The 27364-nt window shown below is 50.6% G+C and overlaps 1 protein-coding gene across 5 annotated transcripts in view; it reads right to left on the bottom strand.

Moving 5' to 3' along the window:
* Positions 1–24790, bottom strand: part of rasal2 (RAS protein activator like 2) — a 50164-nt gene extending 25374 nt beyond the window's left edge. For 2 of the 5 annotated variants that reach the window (XM_015004228.2, XM_015004223.2), the window contains exons 1-3: positions 13399–14052; positions 4798–4925; positions 4605–4725 (exon numbers count right to left, since the gene is read on the bottom strand). In XM_015004228.2, coding sequence (XP_014859714.2) covers positions 4605–4725; positions 4798–4925; positions 13399–13837 — 688 coding nt within the window. In that variant the 5' untranslated portion in view covers positions 13838–14052. Of the gene's footprint in view, positions 1–4604; positions 4726–4797; positions 4926–13398; positions 14054–24274 lie in introns of those variants that run through there. The other 3 variants (XM_015004229.2, XM_015004227.2, XM_015004225.2) reach the window with 3 other exon arrangements.
* Positions 24791–27364: the final 2574 nt, after the last annotated feature.

Genomic DNA, 27364 nt, shown 5'->3' on the forward strand with positions numbered 1-27364 from the left:
TGAAGGTGGCAGAAGCCACCATGGAACCAGGTCAGGATGATGGTCAACCGGACCGGGATGTTTTGGATCCCGGGAAAATTAAACATTTATCAAAACCAAACCGTCCGGATCAGTTTCTGACTCCAACTGAACTCCGTGTGAATAAATCCGAACCGGACCTGTTCAGCCAGTTACTGTCGGATTTTTGGGTCAAACCTGGAAAACTCATCTCAACAGATTCCCTAACGGACCAAACACGAACTCAGCGGTTCTGGTTCTGAAGCTCGGATTACACCTGGAGTTCGGTTCCGTTCGGGATCGATAAGTGCTAGTTCCGACTAGCTGCGCCCCTGACCGGTACCGGCTCAGTTGGGCTGGAAGCAGCAGGTTCCTGCAGCCGGACACCAACTACTTCAGCGGTGTTTCAGAGAGCCGACAGCCGGAGGACAGAGCCCCGCAACCGGCCACAGAGGCTGCCCGCGCTCCGGTGACCAGGCACCGGGCTCGGAGCGGCGAACGGGACGGGACTCACCTACGAGGTCCATCAGAACCGAGGTCCGGACGTGTCCCGAGCCGGAGACATATTCATTCAGTCTGAGAGACTCCTCCGATTCAGCACACACTTCCGCACAGACCTTCACAATAAGAGCCCGGCAGGCTGTCAGCGGAGCACACGGAGGATTTCTGCTGTTCCTACGTTACTTTTCAGACGGTTGCTGTGATGCGCTACCATGGCAACAAGGTACTGTTTTTACAACAGGAAGAGGCTGATTAGCATCTCGAAATCTCAAATAACACCTGAACTTTGACCCCAAATCCCAGAGGAGGTGAAAATGAGGCGCCATGGATGCAGCAGAGAGAAGGAAGGAATCAAATCCGACTCAACATATTTCAGACCCAACAGCCAAGCAGAGAGCTGAGAGCAGCAGCAAAAGCAAATGAGGTGGATTAGCAGAGCTAGCTAACAGCTAGCCTGCTAGCTCTCCGGCAGAGGTTAGCATGTCAGGACAGTCATGGCTCTTCAGTTACTACTTTCAGTTTCCCTTTGGGATAAATAAATGTTTTTTCATGCGAGTTGAAAAGCAGAATATTTACAGGAACATTAAAAACTGAATCATAACAGTTATAAAGAATACTGAGTTCGTTGGGAACTGTCGTCATGTTGCGTCCTGGGAGGAAGGATCTGTGGTAACGCTCCTTTATGCACCAAGAATGCACCTCCCACCACCTGCTGGACCTTCACAATAAGAGCCCAGAACCTCCAGGTGGAGATTATTGTGTTTCTTTAATGGTTTCTGCATGAAAAACTTGTTTTACTGATAGAAACTCTTATTTATGACATAATGAACTGATTAAAACACAAATCTGGATTAATTAGATCTCAATACATCTAAAAAGTTCTCAGAGTTTGTTTATTATATTATAATTAGGTTATTTTTTAAATAATTTGATTGGAACTTCATTTTGTGGTTTTATTTTATTCCTCTTTTCAAATAAAACTTATTAAATTAAGTTTGTTAGAAATACAGATTGAAGTGGAAAAAGTTTAATCTTTGAGCTGACTTTTATTCTGAAGACTTAAGACTGCAGGATGCTTTTATTTTGAAGGTGAGCGCAGCAGCAGGAAGTGGGGAGACGGGACAGGAGCAGGATGAGAGAGGAACACTGAGATCACTGAGATGTCTGAGCCGCACTGAAGCAGCCATGGAGTCTTCATCCACAGCAGGAGGAAGAGGAGGAGGAAGAGGAGGAGCAGATCAAACCCATCAGCGTTTATTATTAAAGCTGAATAAATGTGACATAAAGAAGCAGGAAGGTCCTCCCACCTACAGGGGGCAGTAAGCATCAATCTGTCCAAAACAGAAAACGTCCATTAAGCTAAAGTTTCTAACACTAATCGGGAAACTTTCCAAGTTTTTCCAAAGATCCCAGAGCGAGTCGTCCCAGTTTTCTCTCCTCCTGGGAAAACGTTGCTGTCCTATTTAAAGATTTAATCTTCCAGATTAGTCTAATTTCTGGAGATCCAGTTCACCCAGTCACAGGAAAGGATGGCGGATGATCTTTGGGATATTTCCACACAGGAGCTGGGAATCTTTTCAGAGCAAAGGTTTAGATTCCCAAACCGGATTGATGTGTGAACACAAAGCAAACTGGGATCAGAAAACCAGTTTAAATCTCAGATTCTTTCATTAATTTAGCTCCAGATTCAGAATTCATGATTCAGATTCTTCACTTTGAAGGATTTAAACTCCAACAGATTCCCAGATGTTTTCCTCAGAGGACGGCGATGAAGAGGAGGAGGAGGAAGAGTGTTTGTGGAGGGACAGTCAGACGGTCAGACACTGTAATTAGACCGAGCCGCTGCTGACAGGAGGAAGAGGAGGAGGAAGAGGAAGGTTCAGTTCTGGTTTCCATTCAGCCTGAACTCCAAAACGCTCCAATTAAACCAGTTAAACCAGTAAAAACCAAAACAAACCAGCAGGAACCAGAAAACATTTCTGCTTTCAACCAGGGACCAGTCTGAGCCGCCCATTAAAACCAGTAAAACCAGTAAGCAGTCTGACCCGACCATTAAAACCAGTGACACATGAAGCCGTATTCCCAGTATGAAGTCAGCTGGAAGCCACTTTAAAACCAGTTTAAAACCTGAACACTTCCAGCAGGAAGATGTTCATGAAACTGGTGTAAAACCAGTGACTCGCCCAGTATAACTCCAGCTTCAGCTCCAGCATTAATCCCAGTATAAACTGGTGCAACAGGAGGATTATTTCCAGTATTCCCAGTTAAGTTTGTTGTGAAACTCAAAGGAGTTAAAAATCCACCACTCCCAGTATAACCGTACAGTCCCAGCACTGACCCAGTCCAGTTTATACTGGTGAAAAGGCCGGGTCGTTTCCAGTAAAGCCCAGAATCAGAACCAGAATAAACCCAGTTTGAACCAGAACCATCAGAACTAGTAGAACCAGTAGAACCAGTATAAACCCAGTAAAACTGTGCAGACTGAACCAGTCAGCAGAACCAGTATGATTCCAGTTTAAACTGGTTGTTAAAGGTCCGATTAACATCTAAATTCCCCCCCAGAGATCAATGACCTCATCACGGACTGAGACCCTCCCAGTGTTCCCAGTTAAACCGGGTCAGGACCCCTGCAGCTCTGCGTGGGAATCCCCTCGGCCTGCTGTCTCACAGGGCGGGGGTCAGCGAGGCGGGGGACGGACAGCGGACGCTTTGTCCTCCGACATTCCTCAGTTCACACACACTGGGAAGTTACACGCTGCACCCGAACGCCTCGTGGAGGGAAACCTCCCCTGAACACGCCGCACCCGAACGCCTCGTGGAGGGAACGCCTCGTGGAGGGAAACCTCCCCTGAACAGGCTGCACCCGAACGCCTCGTGGAGGGAAACCTCCCCTGAACACGCCGCACCCGAACGCCTCGTGGAGGGAAACCTCCCCTGAACACGCCGCACCCGAACGCCTCGTGGAAGGAAACCTCCCCTGGACACGCCGCACCCGAACGCCTCGTGGAGGGAAACCTCCCCTGAACACGCCGCACCCGAACGCCTCGTGGAGGGAAACCTCCCCTGAACACGCTGCACCCGAACGCCTCGTGGAGGGAAACCTCCCCTGAACACGCCGCACCCAAACGCCTCGCGGAGGGAAACCTCCCCTGAACAGGCTGCACCCGAACGCCTCGCGGAGGGAAACCTCCCCTGAACACGCTGCACCCGAACGCCTCGTGGAGGGAAACCTCCCCTGAACACGCCGCACCCAAACGCCTCGCGGAGGGAAACCTCCCCTGAACACGCCGCACCCAAACGCCTCGTGGAGGGAAACCTCCCCTGAACAGGCTGCACCCGAACGCCTCGTGGAGGGAAACCTCCCCTGAACAGGCTGCACCCGAACGCCTCGCGGAGGGAAACCTCCCCTGAACACGCCGCACCCGAACGCCTCGTGGAGGGAAACCTCCCCTGAACACGCTGCACCCGAACGCCTCGTGGAGGGAAACCTCCCCTGGACACGCTGCACCCGAACGCCTCGTGGAGGGAAACCTCCCCTGAACACGCTGCACCCGAACGCCTCATGGTGTGTTTTCATCATGCAGGATTTCATTTGTTTCTAAGGGATGAATTCACTCATGATGGTTAAACATCAGGAGCTGCTGAGTCACGACTAAAATGCCGAATCATTAGTTGCCGTGGAGATCGTCTCCTCTGAGGGGTTGAGGCCCACAGCATCACTCCTTCCAGCAGACAGGGGAAACTTCGCCAGGAGTCAGAACCTTAAACAGAACCTTGTTGAACAGAACCAGAGTTAGAACCCAAAACCGGCTGCAGAGGTTCTGAACCCGATTCAGATAAACTCCAGAATATTCCAGGAATCCAACATTTGGGATTAAAAGAAGCATCTGACAGATTTCTGTCAATGAACACACACACACACACGCACACACACACACACCAGAAACCAACTGCTCTCTGTTTGGAATATCATCACATCCGCCTCTTTGTTCACATTAATCCCGATAATCTGCTGGGTTTGGCCACACACACACACACACACACAGTAATCTGGTTACACAATCACCCAGGGCAACACCCCGTTACCACGGTAACCCAGCTCCTACCCAGCATGGTGGCGCCCTCTGGCGGGAATTCTGGGAACTGTCCCTCTGAGGGGACGCTGACGGTGCGGCGGAGGCTCCGGGCCCTGGAGGGGTCGGCTGGGGCGTCCTGGGGGTCCGCGGCCTGCGGAGGGGTCAGAGGTCAGAAGGCGGCGGTGGGGGGGACAGGAAAGTGAAAGGTCAGAGCGGGGCGGACCTCCTCGTCCTTGTTGAGCAGGATGAGCTGGCTGTCCGTCAGGATGCAGAACCTTCGCTCCCAGGCGGCGCCGTCCAAGTACGGGCTCTGACCGCACGAGAAACGGTGGGCCGGCGGGCCCTTCACGTCTGGAGAGGAGGAGGAGAGGAGGAGGAGAGGAGGAGGGGAGGAGAGGAGGGGAGGAGAGAGGAGGAGAGGAAAGGAGGAGGAGGAGAGGAGGAGAGGATTAGAGGAGGAGGGGAGGAGGAGAGGAGGAGGAGGAGGAGGAGGAGAGGAGGAGGGGAGGAGGAGGACGAGAGGATTAGAGGAGGAGGGGAGGAGGAGAGGAGGAGGAGGAGGAGGAGAGGAGGAGGAGGAGAGGAGGAGAGGAAAGGAGGAGGAGAGGAGGAGGGGAGGAGGAGGGGAGGAGGGGAGGAGAGAGGAGGAGAGGAAAGGAGGAGGAGGAAGAGGAGAGGAGGAGAGGAGGAGGAGGAGGGGAGGAGGAGAGAAGATTAGGAGGGGAGGAGGAGGAGGAAGAGGAGAGGAGGGGAGGAGGAGGAGGAGGGGAGGAGGAAACACAGAAACTCATAAATGTTTGCAGATGATTTTTTAGCATCTCATTCTGATCCTCACAGGAGAAACTAATTAAATCTGATGTTTCTGGTTTAAAGGTCATCAATTGTCTCTTAATATTCGAAATAATTTCATGATTTTCAGCACAAAAAATAAATATTTAATAAATATGCTAAATTAAAATTAGCCAAATGTTTAGGAGTTATTATAGAAATAAAACAGAAACTTTGTGTTCAATTTATTTTATTAACTATTCTGTTCCTTCAACTTCATCTAAAATATTAGAATTAAAATAAATGATTGGTCACTTTTACAGCTTCGTTTGTTCTGAGTCGCATAAAAACGACGTTTGTTCCGTTTTTCCTCTGATCGGCTCATTAAAGTCGTTGATGTCAGTTTTTAGTTTTTGGAGCCTTAAAGGAGAAACGCGGCGCAGAAAGAAACCAAACCATGTGATCCACTAGATCCACTTTACTGTAGCAGCAGGTCCAGAACGGATCCAGAACGGATCCGACTGGTTCTGATGGCAGATCAGCGACTCTCTGCTGTTTCTACAAACGGAACATGAAACATAAACGACAAAATGTCAAATCTGACTTGTTTTTATTAACATGCGACGATCCAGAGTCATCGCTTCAGGAACCGGGTTTCTGTCCGACATCCGAGCCCAAACTGCTGCTGGTTTCACTCCACATGTTCTGCTCATCTGGACCAGGCGGTTCTGACCTGGTTGGAGCAGCAGAGGAAGCTGCAGAGCTGCTGTTCCTCCAGCAGAGGGCGCCGTCGGTTCAAAAGGAGGCAACGTGTCACAGCCGCCTCAGCAGAGGTCAGAGGTCACAAAGTTAGAGCTGCAGGGAGACCAGACCGGAGGACGGGCGGGCTGGCCCGGTTCTGATGGCCCCGTTAGACTGGAACCACTCAGAACCAACCACTGCAGGTTCTGGTTATCAAACAGAACCAGATGGAGAACCAACATGGATGGAAACTCGTTTAAATCAAATCGTTTAATTTCATGACAGTTAAATAAAATAATCTAAACTGCAGGACATCAGGAACTGGTTCTGGACCAGGACCGGGCCGCAGCAGAACCCGACAGCAGCTGGGTCTGCTGTCAGCTGGTTATTTCTGGCTGAGCAATAATTCATGCAGGAGTCGCACCTGCTGCAGCCGGCACCACCAGAACCCGCTCCGGTTCTGCCTCCTGGGACTCCGGCCCGGTCCGGTCCGGTCCGGTCCGGCAGCAGAGACACAAGGAACAAAGACAGGAAGGAGGACAGGACGGCATCCTGCTGCTGAGACGGTCCGATTCATCTGAACCGGGTCAGATTCTGGCCGGACCCATTCATCAGAACCAAACACTGGCTATAGAACAATGCGGACCTGCCGGTGGTTCTGTAAGCTCTGCAGTCGGGTCAGAACCGCTGGGACATAAAACCTGCAGGTTAAACCGCGGCCTTCCTCGGTCCGGAGGGAAACCGGACCCGGCCGAGCCTCCAGAGGGAATGTTTGGACCGGGCCGCCTGTCCCCTCCAGGCATGTCTGCTATTCCTCTGAAGCCGCATGTCTGTTTGTGTTTACATGAAACTGGACCGGCACCAACTGGGATCAAGTTCTGGTTTCATTACCAGGCAGAACCAGAACCGGTCCAGACACCTGAGGCGGAGGAGGTTCTGCTGCCCCCTGCAGGACAAACTGAGGGAATAAAAACCCTTCACCTGCAGAGGGGAAGCAGCTGCTGCTGGATGTACCGGGTTCCGGTTCTGGTTCCGGTTCGATCCGCTCCAGGTGTTACCCAGCTCCCGGTAAACCTCCCAGCAGGATTCCCAGAGCGGACCGGGACCGGAGCGGAGCTCCCGAAGGGTTAACGGCCGCTGAGCAGACGGGACAACAGAGAGGCTTTGTCTGCAGACGGCACGTCGCCATGGCAACCTGTAAACACGGCAGCCCCCAGCCAATCAGGGCGCAGCTACATCACATCACCGCTTTATCAAGATGGGACCATTGAACTGGAGGGGGAACGACACACACACACACACACACACACACACACACACACACACACACACACACACACACACACAGCAGTACGGAGCTGCTGCAGTTCTCTGATGAGTTTCAGAACCAGTCTGAACCTCTGACACCAGCTAACGGTGAGGTTCTACTGGACCGGGTCTGGTGGAGCCTGCAGGTTCTGCTGTCCACCATGAGCTCTGCCTGTTACACCCGAACATGACCCAATGCCTGCTGAAGGTCCACTGGGCCGGTTCTGAACGCACACACACACCTCTGAGACGGTTCCGATCCAGATCCAGATCCAGATCCAGATCCAGCCATCCTACCATTCAGTCTGTTTCCCTCCTTCAGTCCGGTTGACCCGGTTCTACTGGAACCAGAACATCCTGGTCTGTGGTTCTGAGTCAAACCAACCTGTTCCCCTCCTGGCCTGTGGGGGCGCTGCACCAAGAACCACTGAAGGAAACGACACAAAAACCTCTGAAGACGCTGAGAGCAACTTCCTTCTTCACCAGATGGAAACAAGATGGAGGCGTCAGATTTTAGCGGTTGGAGGATTTCTCTTTAGGCTAAAGACCAGGAGCCATTTCTGCTGCTAGCGCTAGGCTAGCATGTTAGCTTTGGTTGTATTTACCCAGAATGCCCTGCTCTGTAGTCCACTTCCTGCTTTTGGAGCGGTCTCCAGTCTGTTTGAAGTTCTCTTCAACCGAACCCAGACTGAGGTCTGGAGGACCAGAGGTCAGAGGTCAGAGTTTGATGAGCGTTCACGCCTCACCACCCGGACCGGAGTTTATAGGCAAACGGACTGGAGTCGGGTTGAAGCAGACTGAAGTCTCCTGGTGGGAATGAACCCGGTACCACGAGTCACCTGGTCCAGTTCAAGCTCGTCTACAGAACTCAGAGGTCGGCCAACCAGAACCCACCAGGAAGGTTCATCACCAAATGATGAGACCAGAACAGAACCTCTGCCTCTTCAACAGAACCAGGTAAACTCAAAGGTCTCTTCATGAATATTTCATGCAGAACAAATATCAGAACCTTTTCCAGCGGGTCTCTGTGGAACCCGGCAGCGGTTCTGTTTAATATTTAAACCTGCTGCCTACAGCTGGTCTGCAGACCCGGTTCTGCCCCTCCGCTGTCACTCACTGGATGGGTGGGGGCAGGGGGGCTTTCAGGGGTCAGAGGTGAACGGTGGCGTCTCCTCGGATCAGGCTGACGGGGGCAGCGGAGCAGAGAGAGGGCGGCAAAGAGCCGAGGGCGGCGAAGCAGAACCGGAGGCCACAGAACGCTGGTTCTGATCCGTTCTGGGTCCAACAAGCTGGGTTCTACTGGACCTCAGACTGATCCGCAGTGTGAGCAGAGAGGAACAAAGCCGACAGCAGGAATCCCAACGTTCCCACCGGAGTCTGAAAGGTTAATGAGCCTCCCTTTGTTCTGCATGGGCTTTTATTCTGAAAGGATCATTTCCATACAAAAGGAGGAGTCACTCCTGGCTGGGATTCCCAAACACTGGAACAACATTCCCAGCTCCTTACAACCAGAACCCAGAGTTACCAGAACCCGGTTCTGCCGGACCCAGACTGCAACAGCGTCCCGTGGCGGGCCGGGCGGCTGCTCGGTCAGCTCTGTCTCCAGGTTTCTCATTAAAGCAGCAGCAGTTCGCTGACTCAGGCCTCTATTTGTGAGAAGTGAGAACTCTGTGGTTTTTATTACCCAGCATGCACTGCGGCAGCCTGGAGAAAACTCTCACTGAGCGTCTCTGTTCACATGTTTACTAGAAGCCGACCCTGTTTGACACCCTGACGCGTCTGACTTTTCCTGATCTGGATCAGAACCATCATCATGTTAATGAGTGAAAACAGGCCAGAGCCCAGGAACCAGCATGGACGGCGTCCAACCAGACCGGCGGCCATGACAGTCTGCCACAGACTCCCCACCTGATAACAACATCCCCAAAAGGCTCTGCATGCTCAGAACTTAGTGCAATCTTCACCACATCGCAGGCAGCCTGCTGCATTTCCTAACACACCCATCACAACCTTCAGCACTTCAGACCATTTATAATCAGCAACAGCAGCTCATGTGAAGGTACTTTGTACTGTGTATCAAAGACAGGAACAGTAACACAATCCTAACATCAGTGTAATAACATGCTAACATTAACATGGAAATACCCGACTTAACACATCTAGTTCGCTAGAAGAATAACAACAAACCAGAACCAGAACCAGAACCAGTCCTGAATAATCCAGAGAAAACAGCTAACACAGTTAGCACACTGACATAGTATGGAAACGTTAGCATACACAAAAGAAAACAACATGCTAATATTAGTGCACCAAAGTTATTATAAAATACTAAATACTGCTACTGCCAGCTAGCATCAGTGAGCTAATGCTGAAATGAGCACAAAGCGGCCAACTGCGCCGTGACAAACGTCCAAACAGCCTGAGTACCTTAACGTCTGTAGAGCTGGTCAAAACAACAGACAGCTGGTGGCCTAAACTCTGATGTGCTTCATTTCGTCGATCCCACTGTGAAATGTAGGGTGCTGTGCAGCTGAAAACTGGAAAGGATGCAAACCTTTTGATGAGCAGAGAAGTCTGCGATGGACAGCAGCCGTCAACCATAAGGGCTGGGTGTATTTCTGGATTTGCAGTGAATACTTTTCCCAATGTGAGAAGATTAATGTTCATAAACCTTATCGGTAAGTAAGATTAGTGAGATGCAATCAAATATTGCACCATGGAGAAGATGTGCATTTAATTAGTAACCCTGGAGAAAACGACCATTCAGCACCATGCACGAACAAAACTGGTAAACATCTAAACTTTTGTACAATTTAAGAGAACGGCAAAAATTCAAGTAAAGTAAATGACTTGATCAAATCAACCAATGTTCTGAGAGAAAGGTAAGGGTCGGTTTCTAAGCTAGCTATTCAATCCACTTCCACAGACAAATCATCTCAACTAGAACAAACAGAAGCCGCGGCTGCTACATTAGCAAAACCGAGTTTGGTAAACAATCACAGCTACTCCATTCATTACTTAAGTCCCTCACTTCCGACGTCAGTCATGGCGCCTCACATGATGAAGTGACATAGTAGCAAAAGGTCAATGCCAAAAACAACAGTTAGCTAACATTATCATGTAAATATGAACATGAAAAACTACCAAAAATTAACACAGTAGCTAATGTTAGCATTGATAGCATGCTAATCCAACTCTCTCTTAATAGAACAGTAAGCTTGCTAACATTAGCGTAATAATTTTAACATGAAACGATTCTGGATGACAGAGTTAGCTGCAGCTACTCACAATGGTTGGTCCAGGCTTCATCATCAGATAGACTGATGTGTGCTGAACTACGTTGAGTTTATAACCATGTGCTCAATGGTCAGTGATGAAACACACCAACTATAATGGATATATTTTTTTACATTTTCAGAATGTCAACAAAAGTCTGCAGGCTCCCTCCTGGCTATGGAAGCTCAAATGGATCCAACACATTTAAGAGCCTCCTGATTGCAGCCTGCAGTCTCTCACAGTAAACACAAACTTCTCTGCTTCTTTCATGACTCATGCTAGGAGTTTAGGTTATCCAGAGCCTGTAGTTATGCTGCTACAGGCTCAGGCAAACCGACCACTTTTTCATAGAAACGCTGCCAACAGTCAAATGTTTAGCAGAGAAGACAGTAAGGCCCAAACAATCCCAGAATGCAATGCAGTGTGCCATTTCCCTGGTGAAAATATGAAAACAATGTTAACGTTAGCTGGAAAGGATAACACATGTAACATGCTACTATTACACGGCTAATATAGACATGAAAGAAAGTCCACACAGTAGGCTAATGTTAGCATAAAGAGCATCAAGAAAAGCTAGCATGCTATCATTAGCATGAAAAGTTCCGCAAATACTAGAAATTGTTCTAGAAATACTAGAATGTAGAACTAATCCACCAGGAACCCAGAGAGCTGCAGACGTCCACTACAGAAAACCAGCAGGAAGTCTGCAGAACCAGTCTGCAGAACCAGTCTGGAGAACCAGTCTGCAGAACCAGTCTGGAGAACCAGGCAGTTTTCCATCCTACAGCTGGAACTGAAAACATCACCAGTCCAACTTCCTGTCTGCTGCAGTGTCCAAATAAAACTGTCCAGCTGCTCAGCAGGAGCCATGTTCGTCTGCTTCCTGTTGATGTCGTTTAGTGACGAGACATTTATGAGCAGCTTTTCTACAGGCCTTCGTTTTGGAGCTTCATGACTCCACAGTCAGAGCTAACAGAAGCTGTAATGTGGGTTCTTTATGCCGGAACTGGACCGATCCGGACCTGCAGTGACAGAAGCTTGGATCGTTTTGAGGTTGAAGTGACCGAATCTGTTCGTCTCCCTGCAGAGAACCGTCACATGAGGAGGACATGTGAAACCTCCGGCCCCAGCTCCACCGTTCTTCTCACATGACGGCATGTCAGAGCAAATCAATTAAACCTTCTTCCAAATCCTCCATCTAACCAACGTTCCTCCTGAAGGAAAATCATCCCTCAGACTGAAACTGCTGGGTTGACCACATCCTGGTTCTGAGGTCAGAGGTTAACCAGAGGAGGAGCAGAAGCTGGAAGTTTGAGGGCCAGTTTTGTGAAGCTCTTCAGCCTCTGATCTGCCTGAACTGGATGATTTACGCTGCGTTTGCAGCCTGCAGAGCGTGAAGGGCGAACAATGAGCTGATTTAAAGGGACGGTCTGTTCTGGCAGGTAAACACCACTGAGGTGTAGACAAACAGAGCTGCAGGAACACGTTCTGCCTCCAAACAGCCACAAAAACAAACCCATCTTCATGAACAGCTAAAGCAGCCAATGATGGTGAAGAACCTAACCTGCAACGTCCCACACTAACTGGTACCTGAACAGACCCAGAGACTTGCTGGGTGGGTCTCAGTAAGTGTATCCAACCTGAAAGAGGTGAAGCTATATGAAGGTTGAAGGTCTGGATGGATCCCAGTATCCTGGAGTTCCTGTGAATCAAAGGGGGGTCTGGTACGTCCCACAGTGGCCCACTAGACGGGGACCACAGGTCTCTGTGGAAGGATAACAGCCTCTGGTCTGCAAACACTTCAAGAATGAGATGGAGGGAGAGGACCCCGGTGGGCTTACAGTCTCTGGGGCAACGGTTGGTTCATCTGCATCATTCACCCAGTGCTGGTTTCAAGGAAGACCTCAGAAACATTCGTCTGTCGTCAATCAAATCCGTCACACGTCGGTGTTCAACTTTGACATTAAAGACCAAAATGTGTTTATTCAAAGTTGGAAAAAATTAATGTTCCAAGAGAAAAAGTCAATGAGAAAGAAACTCAAACTACAGGAGTTAACATCTTGCCTCTATGTTTCTAATCTGGAAACATCCAATCATTAAGACAGAGTTGTTGAGTTTTTTCCTCTTTTATGTGAACTTAAAGGTTTTTGAACAATTAATGATGGTTTTGTTGTAGTTATTTCTGCTTCTGCCACATTTCTAGAATAGAATAGAAATATACTTCATTGTCCCACAAAGGTGGAATTTTGGTTCCCTACAGAAAAGTGACAGGCAGTCAAAGACATTGACTGATGGGAACAGTGATGGTTTTAGAGTCTATCAGCTGCTGGGAGGAAGGATCTGCTATACTGCTCCTTTGTGCACATAGGATGCAGAAGTCTGTCACCAGCTCTCTGAGTTTACAATAAAATTATTTCAAGGCAGAGCAGCAGGTTTTACAGAGACCAGATAAAATCACCAGTTTCATCTGCATACTGTGTGACATTCAATAGATTTAGAAGAAACTATCTTCTATTTTCTCTGTTTTAAGACGGAATAATGTAGAACATGGACAGATTGTGAAGGTCCCATCCTCTGCAACCCGGTTTGGTTCTATGAGCCGAGGATGTTTGTTTGGGTCTAACAAGGCGATCAGATAAACAGGAAGAGAGGAGAACCAATCAGCAGAGCTGATGTTTCTCCTCTGATCTTTACACAAACAGCTAAAGGTGAAGCGGCTTCATTCTCCTACCGGACTCTGGTTCCGGCTCGTCTCTCAGAACCCGGCTGATCCGGCGGGACAGCGTACTGATGAAGCTGCTGACGGACGGCGCTCTGCGCTCGGCGTCTGATCCGGCTTTCCTGAGCGGCGTTCTGTCCGAGCTGTCGGCGGCACCAGGTTCTGACATGGACCGGAAGAAGGGAATGATCCTGCGCAGAGATCCATGCTTGTCTGGATCCTGGTTCTGGTTCCGCCGCCGGGGCAGGGTGCTGGTTTTGAGCAGGCCGAACAGCTGAGGGCGCTCCAGGTTGTGGTCTTCAGATGTTCTCCACTGGTATCGGTCCAATGGCTGCTCAGAACCGGGCTCAGGCTCAAACGCCCTCCAGGGTTTCCTGTAGAGGTGCCAGTGGTACGGACCGGGCTGAACCGGGCCCTCAAGGCCCTCAGGGGGAGTTCCACTCCCACTCATGGTCCAGACCAGATGGGCTCGGTTCAAGGCGCAGCAACTCCGCCGGTTCTACAGCCGGGTTCTAGATGGGTCATAATTCAAACCCGACAGCAGGGTTCTGGTCCAAACTCGACGGCGCTGGGCCCTCAAGTCGTCGTCATGCTGCTGTTTCTCAACAGGCAGTGAACGAGCGAGCGAGCGTCTTCCTGGGAGGAAGTCAGTCAGAGGAAGAGCGAGCCTCAGCCAATCAGATGGCAGCAGACTGTAAACCAGCAGACTGTGGTTTCCTGTCTGAAGAAAAACTGGTTTATGGCTCCACACCCTGATCAGAACCGCTCTGAACCCAGTTCACTCCAGGGTCCAGTGTCTCCCTGGTTCTGGTCCACAGAGTCCGGAACCAATGAAGAGCAGGGCTTCCACAGGAAACCTCAACCCAGCGTGCTTTTACCTCAGCAGCGATGGTTTCGTCACACCACAATGTCTCCACTGATCTGCTGTGTGAGAGTGTGTGTGTGGGATTATTAATAAAACAGGAACCGAAAGCTGACACACATCTGAGAACCTTCTTTATTTACACACATGTATCGTTCTCAGTCCCTCTGCTGCTTCTCCAGAAGTTTTTTCTCAAAATGAAACTGGATTTCGAAAGCACAGCGATTCCAGTTCAGCCATCTGTCTCCAGCAGACCTCCACCTGATACTTGAGGGTTGGCCGGAGAAGTCTTGGTGCAACGCGATCAAAGCCACTGGGTGGCCCCGAGGCGTTCCCAGGTGGCCCTGAGGCGTTCCCAGGTGGCCCCGAGGCGTTCCCAGGTGGCCCCGAGGCGTTCCCAGGTGGCCCCGAGGCGTTCCCAGGTGGCCCCGAGGCGTTCCCAGGTGGCCCTGAGGCGTTCCCCTTTGGCCTTGAGGCGTTCCCCTTTGGCCCTGAGGCGTTCCCCTTTGGCCCTGAGGCGTTCCCCTTTGGCCCTGAGGCGTTCCCCTTTGGCCCCGAGGCGTTCCCAGGTGGTCCTGAGGCGTTCCCCTTTGGCCTTGAGGCGTTCCCAGGTGGATCTGAGGTATTCCCTGAGGCATTCCCAGGTGGCCCCGAGGCGTTCCCAGGTGGCCCCGAGGAGTTCCCAGGTGGCCCCGAGGCGTTCCCAGGTGGCCCTGAGGCGTTCCCAGGTGGCCCCGAGGCATTCCCAGGTGGCCCCGAGGAGTTCCCAGGTGGCCCCGAGGAGTTCCCAGGTGGCCCCGAGGAGTTCCCAGGTGGCCCCAAGGCGTTCCCAGGTGGCCCCGAGGCGTTCCCAGGTGGTCCTGAGGCGTTCCCAGGTGGCCCTGAGGCGTTTCCCAGGTGGCCCTGAGGCATTCCCTGAGGCATTCCCAGGTGGCCCCGAGGCGTTCCCAGGTGGCCCCGAGGCGTTCCCAGGTGGCCCCGAGGCGTTCCCAGGTGGCCCCGAGGCGTTCCCAGGTGGCCCCGAGGAGTTCCCAGGTGGCCCCGAGGCGTTCCCAGGTGGCCCCGAGGAGTTCCCAGGTGGCCCCGAGGCGTTCCCAGGTGGCCCCGAGGCGTTCCCAGGTGGCCCCGAGGAGTTCCCAGGTGGCCCCGAGGAGTTCCCAGGTGGCCCCGAGGCGTTCCCAGGTGGCCCTGAGGCGTTCCCAGGTGGCCCTGTGGCGTTTCCCAGGTGGCCCTGAGGCATTCCCTGAGGCATTCCCAGGTGGCCCCGAGGCGTTCCCAGGTGGCCCCGAGGTGTTCCCAGGTGGCCCTGAGGCGTTCCCAGGTGGCCCAGAGGCGTTCCCCTTTGGCCCTGAGGCGTTCCCAGGTGGCCCAGAGGCGTTCCCAGGTGGCCCAGAGGCATTCCCAGGTGGCCCTGAGGCATTCCCTGAGGCATTCCCAGGTGGCCCCGAGGCATTCCCAGGTGGCCCCGAGGTGTTCCCAGGTGGCCCTGAGGCGTTCCCAGGTGGCCCAGAGGCGTTCCCCTTTGGCCCTGAGGCGTTCCCAGGTGGCCCAGAGGCGTTCCCAGGTGGCCCAGAGGCATTCCCAGGTGGCCCAGAGGCGTTCCCAGGTGGCCCAGAGGCATTCCCAGGTGGCCCAGAGGCGTTCCCCTTTGGCCCTGAGGCGTTCCCAGGTGGTCCTGAGGCGTTCCCAGGTGGCCCAGAGGCGTTCCCCTTTGGCCCTGAGGCGTTCCCAGGTGGTCCTGAGGCGTTCCCCTTTGGCCCTGAGGCGTTCCCAGGTGGTCCTGAGGCCACCTGGGAACACCTTGGAAAACTGGGAATCGGATTAAAGAGTTTATACATTATATTCCTTCACCTCAACATCTAACATCTCCTGAAACTGGTTTCTTGTTGGAGGGGAGGAAGATTTATGGGTGGAATAACTGCAGCTTTTAAAGGTTGAACAGATTCTGAAGTATCTGAGGAGAAATGAGGAAGGAGAAATCCAGACCTGGGTTTCCCAACTAACCCTCCAGGTGTCCTGTGGGGCTGGAACAGGTGGAGCTGTGAAAAGCTCTCTGCTCACTGACCCACATTCGGAGCTGATGGGATCAGGAAGCGGCGGGTGTCCTGGACGGCACCGCTGCATCTGGGTCAGCGCTAAGACCCGGTGATGATAATCCCAAGAATCCAAACCAGAGCCAAGTCATCCAGGCGCTGCTTCCCAGGAGGAGCTCAGGGAGTCAGAAGGATCGGGATGTTTATCCGCTTCGTCCAACACCAGGAAAGTCAGGAGGTCTTTAGCTGATAAATGATTCATTGGGACAGAGGAACGCGGGGAAGCAGAAGAAGTCGCCGTCACTTCCAACATCATTTATTAATGCTCCACTCTAACGACCGAGACAGGACCGTCCTGCATCAACGCTGCTGCTGCTGGCAGCGCAAACTGGTTTCATCTGAGCGGGTCTGGAGTCCACTGGGAACAGAAACCTGACAGAAACCAATCCCACCTCTCAGACGAGGAGCTTCACACCTGCAGCCTCACCTGGGACCAAACTGGGACCAAGTTGGGACCAACTGGAACCAAGTTGGGACCAACTGGAACCTAGGGCTGTTGTAAACGAATATTTTAGTAATCGAGTAATCTATCGATTATTCTTACGATTAATCGAGTAATCGGATAAAAAAAAAATTATAAAATGAAATATTGGTAAATCTGGCATAATACCGGTGTTACTATCAGATATCAATATCAGTCCAATTTTTCATATTTGAGCATCCCTAACAGTTGCTTTTTTGTAGTTTAGAAAACTAACCTGTAACAATAATAGCTCACTTTCTAAGTTAACCAGAAGAAAAGTTATAGAAAAATCTGAAATTATATTGAATTTAATAACAAAGAGGCAGGCTCATAAATATGCTTATAAAAATGTCTACAATCCAGCTTTTAGTTTATGTATTCATCTTCAGTGAGTTTAATAGATTAATTAAACTCACCTTGCCACCTAACCTGTCACGCTTTGGGTTTGAAAATACGGGAAATGCCGCCTGGAGTGGGAGGAGAGGGCGAATGAACGAACATGGGGTGGAGGGGAGGAAATAGACCAGCGGACTGACGAACCGTTAGACCGGGGGACGAACACGGGGGGAAGCAATACGGGATATTTACGACACCTTCACTGGTCACACTCAGAAACTCATCTACCAGCCATGTACGATGCGCTCCGCCACCCGTTTCTTCAGACCGGGATATGAAATTTATTGTGCGGTTCGTCGGTAAAGCTACATTTACACGGTAAGCATCAGCTACTCAGCCGCCCGCCCTGTTCAGTCTATCCGCTCACCTCAGCGCTCTTCCCGCCGTTCGCTTTCAACCAGCAGCCCCGGAGGAGAAATGCTGCCGTACTCCAGGCATTCCCCCAGTCATTTTAAGGATGCTTATTGGTTCCCCAAAAACGATAAAAAGTCGGGCATTATCATCAATCAATAAAATCCCCACGGGCCAATCTTGAAGATTGGACTTTATGCCGCTGAGACTTAGCTTTTGTCAACAACTCAGAGGCGGAAGTGAGAGCTCCGCGCAACGCAAATGAAGTCCCGGCCGGAACACGGTGCGCTAACTAATAAAACATAAATTAACGAAGCTTGAGGCAGGTAAATTTTCCTCGAGGAATTTTAGTAATCGAGGTACTCGAATCATTCGAGGAATCGTTTCAGCCCTACTGGAACCAAACTGGGACCAAGCTGGGAACAAGCTGGGAACAAACTGGGAACAAGCTGGGACCAAAGTGGAACCAAGCTGAGACCAAACTGGGACCAAACTGGGAACAAACTGGAACCAAACTGGGACCAAACTGGGAACAAACTGGAACCAAGCTGAGACCAAACTGGGACCAAACTGGGAACAAACTGGAACCAAACTGGGACCAAACTGGGAACAAACTGGGACCAAACTGGGACCAAACTGGGAACAAGCTGGGAACAAACTGGGACCAAACTGAGAACAAACTGGAACCAAACTGGGACCAAACTGGGAACAAACTGGGACCAAACTGGAACCAAACTGGGACCAAACTGGGAACAAGCTGGGAACAAGCTGGAACCAAACTGGAACCAAACTGGGAACAAACTGGGACCAAACTGGAACCAAACTGGGACCAAGCTGGGAACAAACTGGGAACAAGCTGGGAACAAACTGGGAACAAACTGGGACCAAACTGGGACCAAGCTGGGAACAAACTGGAACCAAACTGGGACCAAGCTGGGAACAAACTGAGACCAAAATGGAACCAAACTGGGACCAAACTGGGAACAAGCTGGGAACAAACTGGAACCAAACTGAGACCAAACTGGAACCAAACTGGGACCAAGCTGGGAACAAACTGGGAACAAGCTGGAACCAAACTGGGACCAAACTGGGACCAAACTGGGAATGGTCAGCGTCACATCACATTCTCTGCTGACCGCCTTAAGAAAATATCCCAGAAAAACGCCACAGAACTCCCAGAGACGGGAAGGTCGATGAAACTGATGAAGCTCATCAGTTCCTTCTGCATCGTGACCTGAACATCAGAAACATAAAGGCCTGCCTGGATGGAAGAGGTTCTGGAACCAGAACCAGGACCGGACCTCATTTTCAACACAGACTCCAACCTGACATCAGAACCACACCAGCAGGTGGGATCTGTGGTTCCGGGTCTTGATCAATGTTCTGGTCAGTCAGCCAGTATTTCCCTTCCTCTGTGGCTCCAGAACTGAAATGTCGGATTATTCTGCTGACCATTGAACGAGTCGGTACTGAAGTGTCGCAGTTTGTTGGTCTTCATGCCTTTGTTTTCTGTGAGACTCAAAGTAAGTTTTATTTATTTACTAAAGATCCTGCAGTCATAATTCACTGCTGAATGATACAAATAAATCAGAGTCTGAGGGATCAAGTATCAGTTTACAGATATTTTAATCAAGTTACCGTTTCAAAGGCTACATTTGTCCGTCACAACACTCCTACAGTGTAAGGTGCAAAACTTTCTTCAGCTGAAAGTAACACCCAGTAATGCACCACTGCCCCTCCCCCACACGTTGCTGCACACTGTCAGCCAGCCGGCTGAAAGGAGACTCATACATCTTTGTCAGACTTACAGAAAAGTTCAGTTCAGCTTTTTAGAAAAATTTTCCCACTACCCAAAAACTATAAGAGCGCCCCCTATGGCTCCTACTAAGAGCTAATATTCACACTAAAACTATGAAGCTGTTTGATTTTTACTCCAGATCACTGATCAGAACCAGAAGACCCGGTTTTCTGGTTCTGATCCATTCGGCCGTTTTCCCCTGGCTGTGGAAGCTTCAGAAATATTCCCATGAACTTCATGATTTCTGCTGGTTCACAGCCTGTAAGTCTGAGCTGGCAGCAGGACAGGATGAGCTGCAATGTGAAGGAGAGAAGTGATGTCACTTCCTGGAAACGGAGTAAAAATACCAGTGAGTCAGACTGGACCAGTAACCCTCCCAGCACCGTCTGAACTTCTGTTTTACTGGAAACATAAACTTCATGGGAACTGCAGCGAGTTCACCTGCTGGTTAAACCATAACCTCTGTTCATTCTGCAGGTTCTGGTTCCTGTTCTGACCCGACCCGGCCCGCGCTCTGCTTACATCAGCACCCAGACACGCTCGCCCCCCAGGCCTGACCTACCACTGGAATCCCATCCATTTCCTGGCCGGCAGCCCGGAAGCCAAACATTCCAGCCCGTAAAAATCACCGGGCCCCGGAACCGGGGCAAGAACTGGGCCAAAGAACCGGGCCTGAGAGGAAGGCAGGAGAGGGAAACCTGGCCCAGAGGAGGAAACATGCCAAACATTCCAGACACAAAACCTGGACGACAGCAACTCAGAGGGAGGATCAACGTTCCCGTTTCATCCAGACACAACAGGAAAACCCGACCCGGTCTGCCAGGCCGGACCACCCAGGCCGGACCGTCCAGGCCGGACCGCCAGGCCGGACCGCCCAGGCCGGACCGTCCAGGCCGGACCGCTCAGGCCGGACCGCTCAGGCCGGACCGCCAGGCCGGACCGCCAGGCCGGACCGCCAGGCCGGACCGCCAGGCTGGACTGTCTAGCCGGACCCAGACAGCGCTCAGCAAACGTTCCCATTTCAGTCCGGAAAATGTGACAAACTGAAGCTGGGAAATGTTTTTGTTCAAAACATAAAAACCAATGAATAAATCCTGAAATCCAAGAACTCTTTAAATCCAGCGGCAATTTTCCTTCAAATATCTCTGACTTCAGTTCTGTTGGGTTTCCAGAACTTCCAGGTTTCTTTGCCAGAAAACAAAAAGTAAATAAGTCAAAGATGATTGGCAGCGCTAAGCCCCGCCTCCTGGCTCTGACTGAGTAGCAGCTCAGATGATCTGATTCATAAACTGATTGAACTGAGGCAGAAAAACAAGTTTTATAAAAATTCGCTCTGCAGCTTTAACACAGCCGCGTCTCAGGAGGTCCTGGACGGTTCTGATCCGGTTTCTGCAGCTCAATGAGCTAATGTTCCCAGTCCAGCAGCTGCCTTACCTCACAGTCACTTCCTGTTTTAGTCACTGTCTGATGATGTCATGGATTAGGTCATCAAGCTGGTGGAAACCCGGCTCTGGTTCTGACCTGAGGCCAGCAGGGAGGAGGATCCCACCGTCCAAACTTCAGGAGGAAACTGATCCGACTTTTAGGAACAGTTTGAACCTGGACCTGTCTCGGATCTACTCAGGGCCAAAGGTCAGAGGTCGGATCCAGAAGGAGGAAGCTTTCAGAGCAGAACGTGAAGAGGAACAAGCTTCAGTTCCTCTGCAGGACGTTTCCTCTCCTGCTCTGGGGCCACAGCCGCCACCCTAAAGTAATCAGATTACTTCCTGTTGGCCGCCTGTTCAGCCACCCTAAAGTAATCAGATTACTTCCTGTTGGCCGCCTGTTCAGCCACCCTAAAGTAATCAGATTACTTCCTGTTGGCCGCCTGTTCAGCCACCCTAAAGTAATCAGATTACTTCCTGTTGGCCGCCTGTTCAGCCACCCTAAAGTAATCAGATTACTTCCTGTTGGCCGCCTGTTCAGCCACCCTAAAGTAATCAGATTACTTCCTGTTGGCCGCCTGTTCAGCCACCCCAAAGTAATCAGATTACTTCCTGTTGGCCGCCTGTTCAGCCACCCCTAAAGTAATCAGATTACTTCCTGTTGGCCGCCTGTTCAGCCACCCCTAAAGTAATCAGATTACTTCCTGTTGGCCGCCTGTTCAGCCACCCCTAAAGTAATCAGATTACTTCCTGTTGGCCGCCTGTTCAGCCACCCCTAAAGTAATCAGATTACTTCCTGTTGGCCGTCTGTTCAGCCCGCTCAGGAATGTAAACAAAAACCCGGATTCCTTCAATCAGCTGCAGGGAGGAAACAGGAAAACTGCTGCTGGTTCTTCCACCCAGCAGAACCGACCCGGTCCTGTTTCAGGAGACAAACAGGAAGTTGAGCTTCCTGAACTCAGCCGGTGGTTCAGATTCCTGAGGAAGACGCTGCTCCTCTTGGCTGAAGTGGACAGATCTTGAACGCAACTTCAGATAAAATATATAAATATGTATAAATAATTCATCTGGTCTAAGTTAAACTGCAGGTATTGTGAAAATAAATTATGACTCAGCAAATCGAACTTTCAGCTCTTCAAAGCTGTTTTGAAGTTGCAATGTTTCCAGATTTCTGCAGCAGTACCTGCATTACCTACAAACGTAATTTTGACTTGTCATAATAAAGTTTATGTCATAATAATCACATCGTTTGTGCAACACAAGCAGTTTTGATCTGCTGAAATGTAAATGTAGATAAATTTACATTTCTGGTCAGTTTTTGTTTCAAAACTCGTTTTTAGAAACAGATGAAGACGATTTTATGCTCAAACTGCCTGCCGTAGCCTGCTGCTTTAAAAACAGGATGTTGATCTGGTACCAGAACCGGTACCAGACCTGGGAGAGAAACCAGTCCAGTCTGGATCCCAGGAACCAGAACCAGAAGTCCAGCAGCGTTCTGGACGGTTCTGTTCTGCGGAGGCGGTCCAGTTGTGCTTTTCCACTCCGGGTCCAGAAATAGAACCGGGCTTATTTTGGGCCGGCGCTGTTTGTCCAGAGAGGAAATCCTGGCCTCCCCCCCACCGGGCCGGGTCGGGAGGAAATGGAAAGTTCCTCCCGACCCGGCTCCATTGTCCTGTAGAACCTGCAGACTGACAGGACTAACAGACCGTCTGGGTCCAAACCCAAACAGCACGGTTCTGGTTCTGATCCTAACCAGCCAGGACCCGAAGGAACCAGAGTCAGAACCAGACTGTCTGGACCATTCTAGGATCAGAACTGGTGGAGGACATCGCAAACTGGATCGAAACCGGGTCACTGCATGTTAAATGGGTCCTGTTCTGGTTCTGGACCAGAACTTTGTCCCGAGGATGAAGGCTCAACCGACACCTGACCAATAAAACCTGAGAAGAACCGGGCCGAACCGGGCCTGGAACCAGGAAGATGTTTTTATCTTGACCCAAACAGAAACAATCCGAGAGAATCCAGCAGGCCCGGCAAAACCCAGAACCAGAACGTCCTACAGAGAAGCTGACCCTGAAGGCGGCATGGCACCGGTCCAGCAGGGAGGATCCGGTACCGGCGCCAGAGTCCAGCAGGGTGAGATCAACTGACAGAACCGGCTGCTGACATCACAACCTGAGAGGGTTCTGGTGATGCGTTCAGGAACTGTGGGATAAAACCACACAGCCACAAACCTGGTGATGCGTTCAGGAACTGTAGGATAAAACCACACAGCCACAAACCTAGTGATGCGTTCAGGAACTGTAGGATAAAAACCACACAGCCACAAATCTGGTGATGCGTTCAGGGACTGTAGGATAAAACCACACAGCCACAAACCTGGTGATGCGTTCAGGGACTGTAGGATAAAACCACAAAGCCACAAATCTGGTGATGCGTTCAGGGACTGTAGGATAAAACCACACAGCCACAAACCTGGTGATGCGTTCAGGAACTGTGGGATAAAACCCTGCTGCCGATCAACATGCAGTCACCACCCAGTCAGAGGCTGGAAGCTCCGGTTTCCTGTGGGCAGTGAATGCATCACCCAGAGCTGTCAGCAGAACCAGCAGACCGGCTGACAGCAGTGAGGCGTTCAGGTGACTCACATCGCCATCAGACTTCTGAATCACGCTGCTGAGCTTCAGCCCAGTAGGTCAGAACCTGACCCGACCAGCAGGTCCATACGGGCCGACCCGGTTCTGAAACATCAGCAGGTCGGTTCCAGGTCACCTGGATGACATCACAGGTCACATGATCTGCTTCTGGGCCCACCTCCAGGTTCTGTCCAGGTCCGGTTTGGGCTTCATCGCATCAGAACCTGTCAGAACCGGCCTCCAGCTCCTGCAGCTGATTTAGCGGTGAAACATTTGAACACCATGGATGACCTCTGACCCTCCACCTGGAAAACCCCTCAGGAGTCGGTTGTCATGACAACGTGATGACTGAAGGCTCAGGATTTAAATACCACAGATTATTGATATGTTGACCAGATTATTGACCATTAATCTGAAGAACCGGGTCGGTTCCAGCAGGAGAGTTCAGCCCAGAAGGTTCTGAAAGGTTCTGGGGAACTAAAGCTTCTGGACCGAGCAGAAAGGTTCTGGGGCTTCTGGCCTGGAGGTCAACACCTGACCCGGTTCTCAGTCTGACTCAAACTGCTCCAACAGAACCTGAACACTGGTTCTGACCCAAAAACTCCTTCGACTTTACAGGGAAAACCCAACAGGTTCTGGGACTCCACCGTGGTTCTGTTCTGGCTGAGCAACCTTCAGGACGGGTTCGGAAAAGTTCGGCCTCAGAAACTGGATCCTGGCTCGGCTCAGGACCAGCTGGGTCTATTTTTAGAGAACCGGTTTCAGGGTCAAACCTCCATTTAGTCCAGCTGCTGCGGGTTCTGACCCTCCTGGACCGGACCGTGTCCCGGTACCGGCCCCCGTCCCCTGGGTGAGTTCTGCTTACCGTAAACCCGGAGCCATCCCTGCTGCTGGGACACGGAGTCCCCCAGGATCCGGTCCACCAGCGGATCCAGGAGACCCAGTCCGCCCTGGAGGGAGTCCAGGTCTGCCGGTACCGAGTCCGGCTCCATGTCCGCCAAGGAAACTTGCGGTCCCGGGGGGAGAGGCTTCGGAGGGGCGCGTATGGCCGGCAGGAGCGTGTGAAAGTGGGATAAAGTGAGAGTGTGATCCCGCATGGAGGCTCCGGGGCTCCGGCCGCCCCGCTGCTCCCTGCAGGCCGCTAGCTGCTCCCGCTGCCGCCGGCGGCGCTCCGGCTGGCCCCCCGGTCCTGCCTCATGGCTCCAGTTCTGGGAAAAACGGTCCAAACTTCAACCAAAGCTCCAGAAACAGGAAGCCGGGAACCTCCCCTGTCCTTCCCGCTGAATTACCCCCCACAGTCCGGCAGGCGGAGCGCAGAAAGCGGCGGGAAGTCCGGGATCCAGGCGGAGGACGGAGAGTCTCCGGCGGGCTGCAGGTCTGAGCTGCTGCCGCTCCACGGGAGCGCGCAGGGCAGCGGGGCTGCGCCGCGACGTGCCAGCCCCCGCGGGAGCGCGCAGGGAGATCCGGGAGGAAGAGGAGGAAGTCCAGGACCTGAGGCCATGTTTCCTGATGAAGGCCGACCAGAACCAGAGAGTCAGGGTCGAAACGGGACAACCCAGATACGACTGTTGTTATTATTATTATTATTATTATTATTATTATTATTATTATTATTATTATTATTATTATTATTATTATCTATGAGGTGACCTTAAAGGTCCAAATCTTTAGCGTTTTAACAAAATTAGTGTGAATTGTCAGATTCTATTTTCAGTTCTGTCGTTCATTTATTCATCCAACTCATCCTCTGCAGTCAGAGCTGAACTGATCCTGAAACAGTCTGCAGCAGATGATTAAACCAGTTTATCAGATATGGAAGGACCCAGAAGGTTCTTTGGTTCTGGAGCATGAAGACTTTTCAGGGTCAGAGGTCACGTTGTAAATGGAGATGAAGAAGTCTAATATGGGGAAGTTAAACCGGGAAGCTTCTGAAGGAAGGATTCATTATCATCACAGATTAAAAAATGCTTCATCCTAAAAACTGAAATGTTCTCATAACTGAAATAATCCAAGTATCTTCAGTCATCATGGTGCTGAGGGCAGAAGGATCTCCACCAGCAGTCAGTGTTTCAGTGACATGTGAAGGGGCCTCTGACTGAAGACTGTTGCTTTATGACATGCTAACAGCTCAACATCCAGAGATAAGATTTCACAGTAACATCAGTTGCTGGCAGCTCTGCTAATCCACCACCTTTGCTTCTGCCGCTCCTCTAAATCTCTGTCTGGCCAGAAAGACATTGGAGTCTGGGACATGATCCCTGATGGATGGAAGAGATGGCTTTAACTTCCTCCTTTTGCTGGGATCTGGGGTCAAAGGTCAGGAATTACTAGAGCTTTTCAGATGCTAACAGCTGCTCCCGGTTGTGAAAACAATACCACGTTGCCACGGTTACGCATCATAACTACAGTCTGAAAACAGAAAGCATCCAGAACCAGTCAGAACCAGCAGAACTGCTCAGTCCGGCGCCGTTCTGAAACCTGAAGCAGAGATCGGAGCTTCCTGTCGGGCGCAGCGTTCTGCATGTTCTCCTTGGTTCTCTCCAGGGTCGTCAGTTCACCTACCGACTCCCAGCGGGTCCTTCACCACTCAGGAAGAGTCGGGTCATGGTTCTGTTTCTGGTCCACGTTCTTTCAGAACAGCTCCTACAGTTAGTCCAGATTGAGGAATGTCTTTTCTCAGGTAGTTTTCTTAGTGTGGACCTTTTTTCTCTGTGATTTGATGTCTATTTTGATCCTTTCTCTGGTTCTGACCCAGTCTGTATGAACCAACGCTCTGTACCTCTCAGGGTTCGGGCAGAGCAGGTCCAACTCCTTCGGAACCTGACTGGTGCTCTGCAGGCAGCGCTCTGCCTCCCCCTGCTGGTCCTTGTTGGTACCGCAGTATTCTATCAGTTCGGGTCCGGCTGAAGTGGTGAAACTCCATAAAAGTTTCCAGTTCTTCTGAACTCTGAGGAAGAACCGTTCAGATGAATAATTCAGTTTCAATCAATGTGAACTGAACTCTGAACCGGTTCTTCTGGGGAATCAGTTCTCTACACAGAAATGCTGCGATACCTGCACGTTTAGGCGTTCAAATGTCAAAATACTAAAGAAATAATAATAATCATATTTCTGAGTTACTTTTAAATGCTTTATGCATCATTTATAAGTGCATTAAGTGCAGAGTCGTGTCTTACCTAGCTAGTTGGTTAGCATAGCCCTCACTGCGGCCAGGTCAGTCTCCTCATCTTCCTCCTGCTTCATCTTCCTCCACGCTTTGCTCCACGGGACAAAAAGATTTGCTGTAACTTTTAGAAAGAAACATTCAGACGGTTCATTGCGGCTGGTTGTGAGTTCATGTCCCGGTAAGACAGACTGCTGAGCTCGGCCTCCTGCTGCTGCCGGAGCTTCAACGCTCCGTGGTTTAGTGGCACAATAGGAAGACCTTTTGATCAAATAAATATTAATAATAATAATAAAAGATGCCCTTTGGCATTTTGATTATTGTTAATTTTGTTAAACTGACGCTGTTGCAATGTAATGTGATTTCTCGCATTTCTTTTTAGCGTAATTTATGTAAATTTTATTTATGACCCACATTAGTGTACAACTGATTTCTAATTTAGTTGTGGTGTTTTTATTGTGTATATATATTAATTAAAAATGCCCTTTGGTCTTTTGAAAGATATGAATTTTAAAGCGGAAATGCTTCTTCTTCTCCTTGAGTTTTATTTGGGGTGGAAAACATTACCGCCCCCTACCGGTAAGGAGCGTGGACCCCGTGACGAAAACAAATAAAAATAATAACAGCAATAATAAAAAACATAACCTGATCTCTTCTGCTTCCTGGATCGTTCTAAAATAAATCAACCATGTCCAATTTCATTTTCATATGACAAAGATTCAAAACTTGTTCTGTGGGCAAAAATACCCATCATGTCTGAGGCTCAACAGAGAAGATCCAGAAAAAGTTCTG

This window comes from Poecilia mexicana, unplaced genomic scaffold, assembly GCF_051168715.1.
Source record: "Poecilia mexicana isolate PSO_F unplaced genomic scaffold, ASM5116871v1 scaffold_17, whole genome shotgun sequence".
Classification (NCBI taxonomy): Eukaryota; Metazoa; Chordata; class Actinopteri; order Cyprinodontiformes; family Poeciliidae; genus Poecilia; species Poecilia mexicana.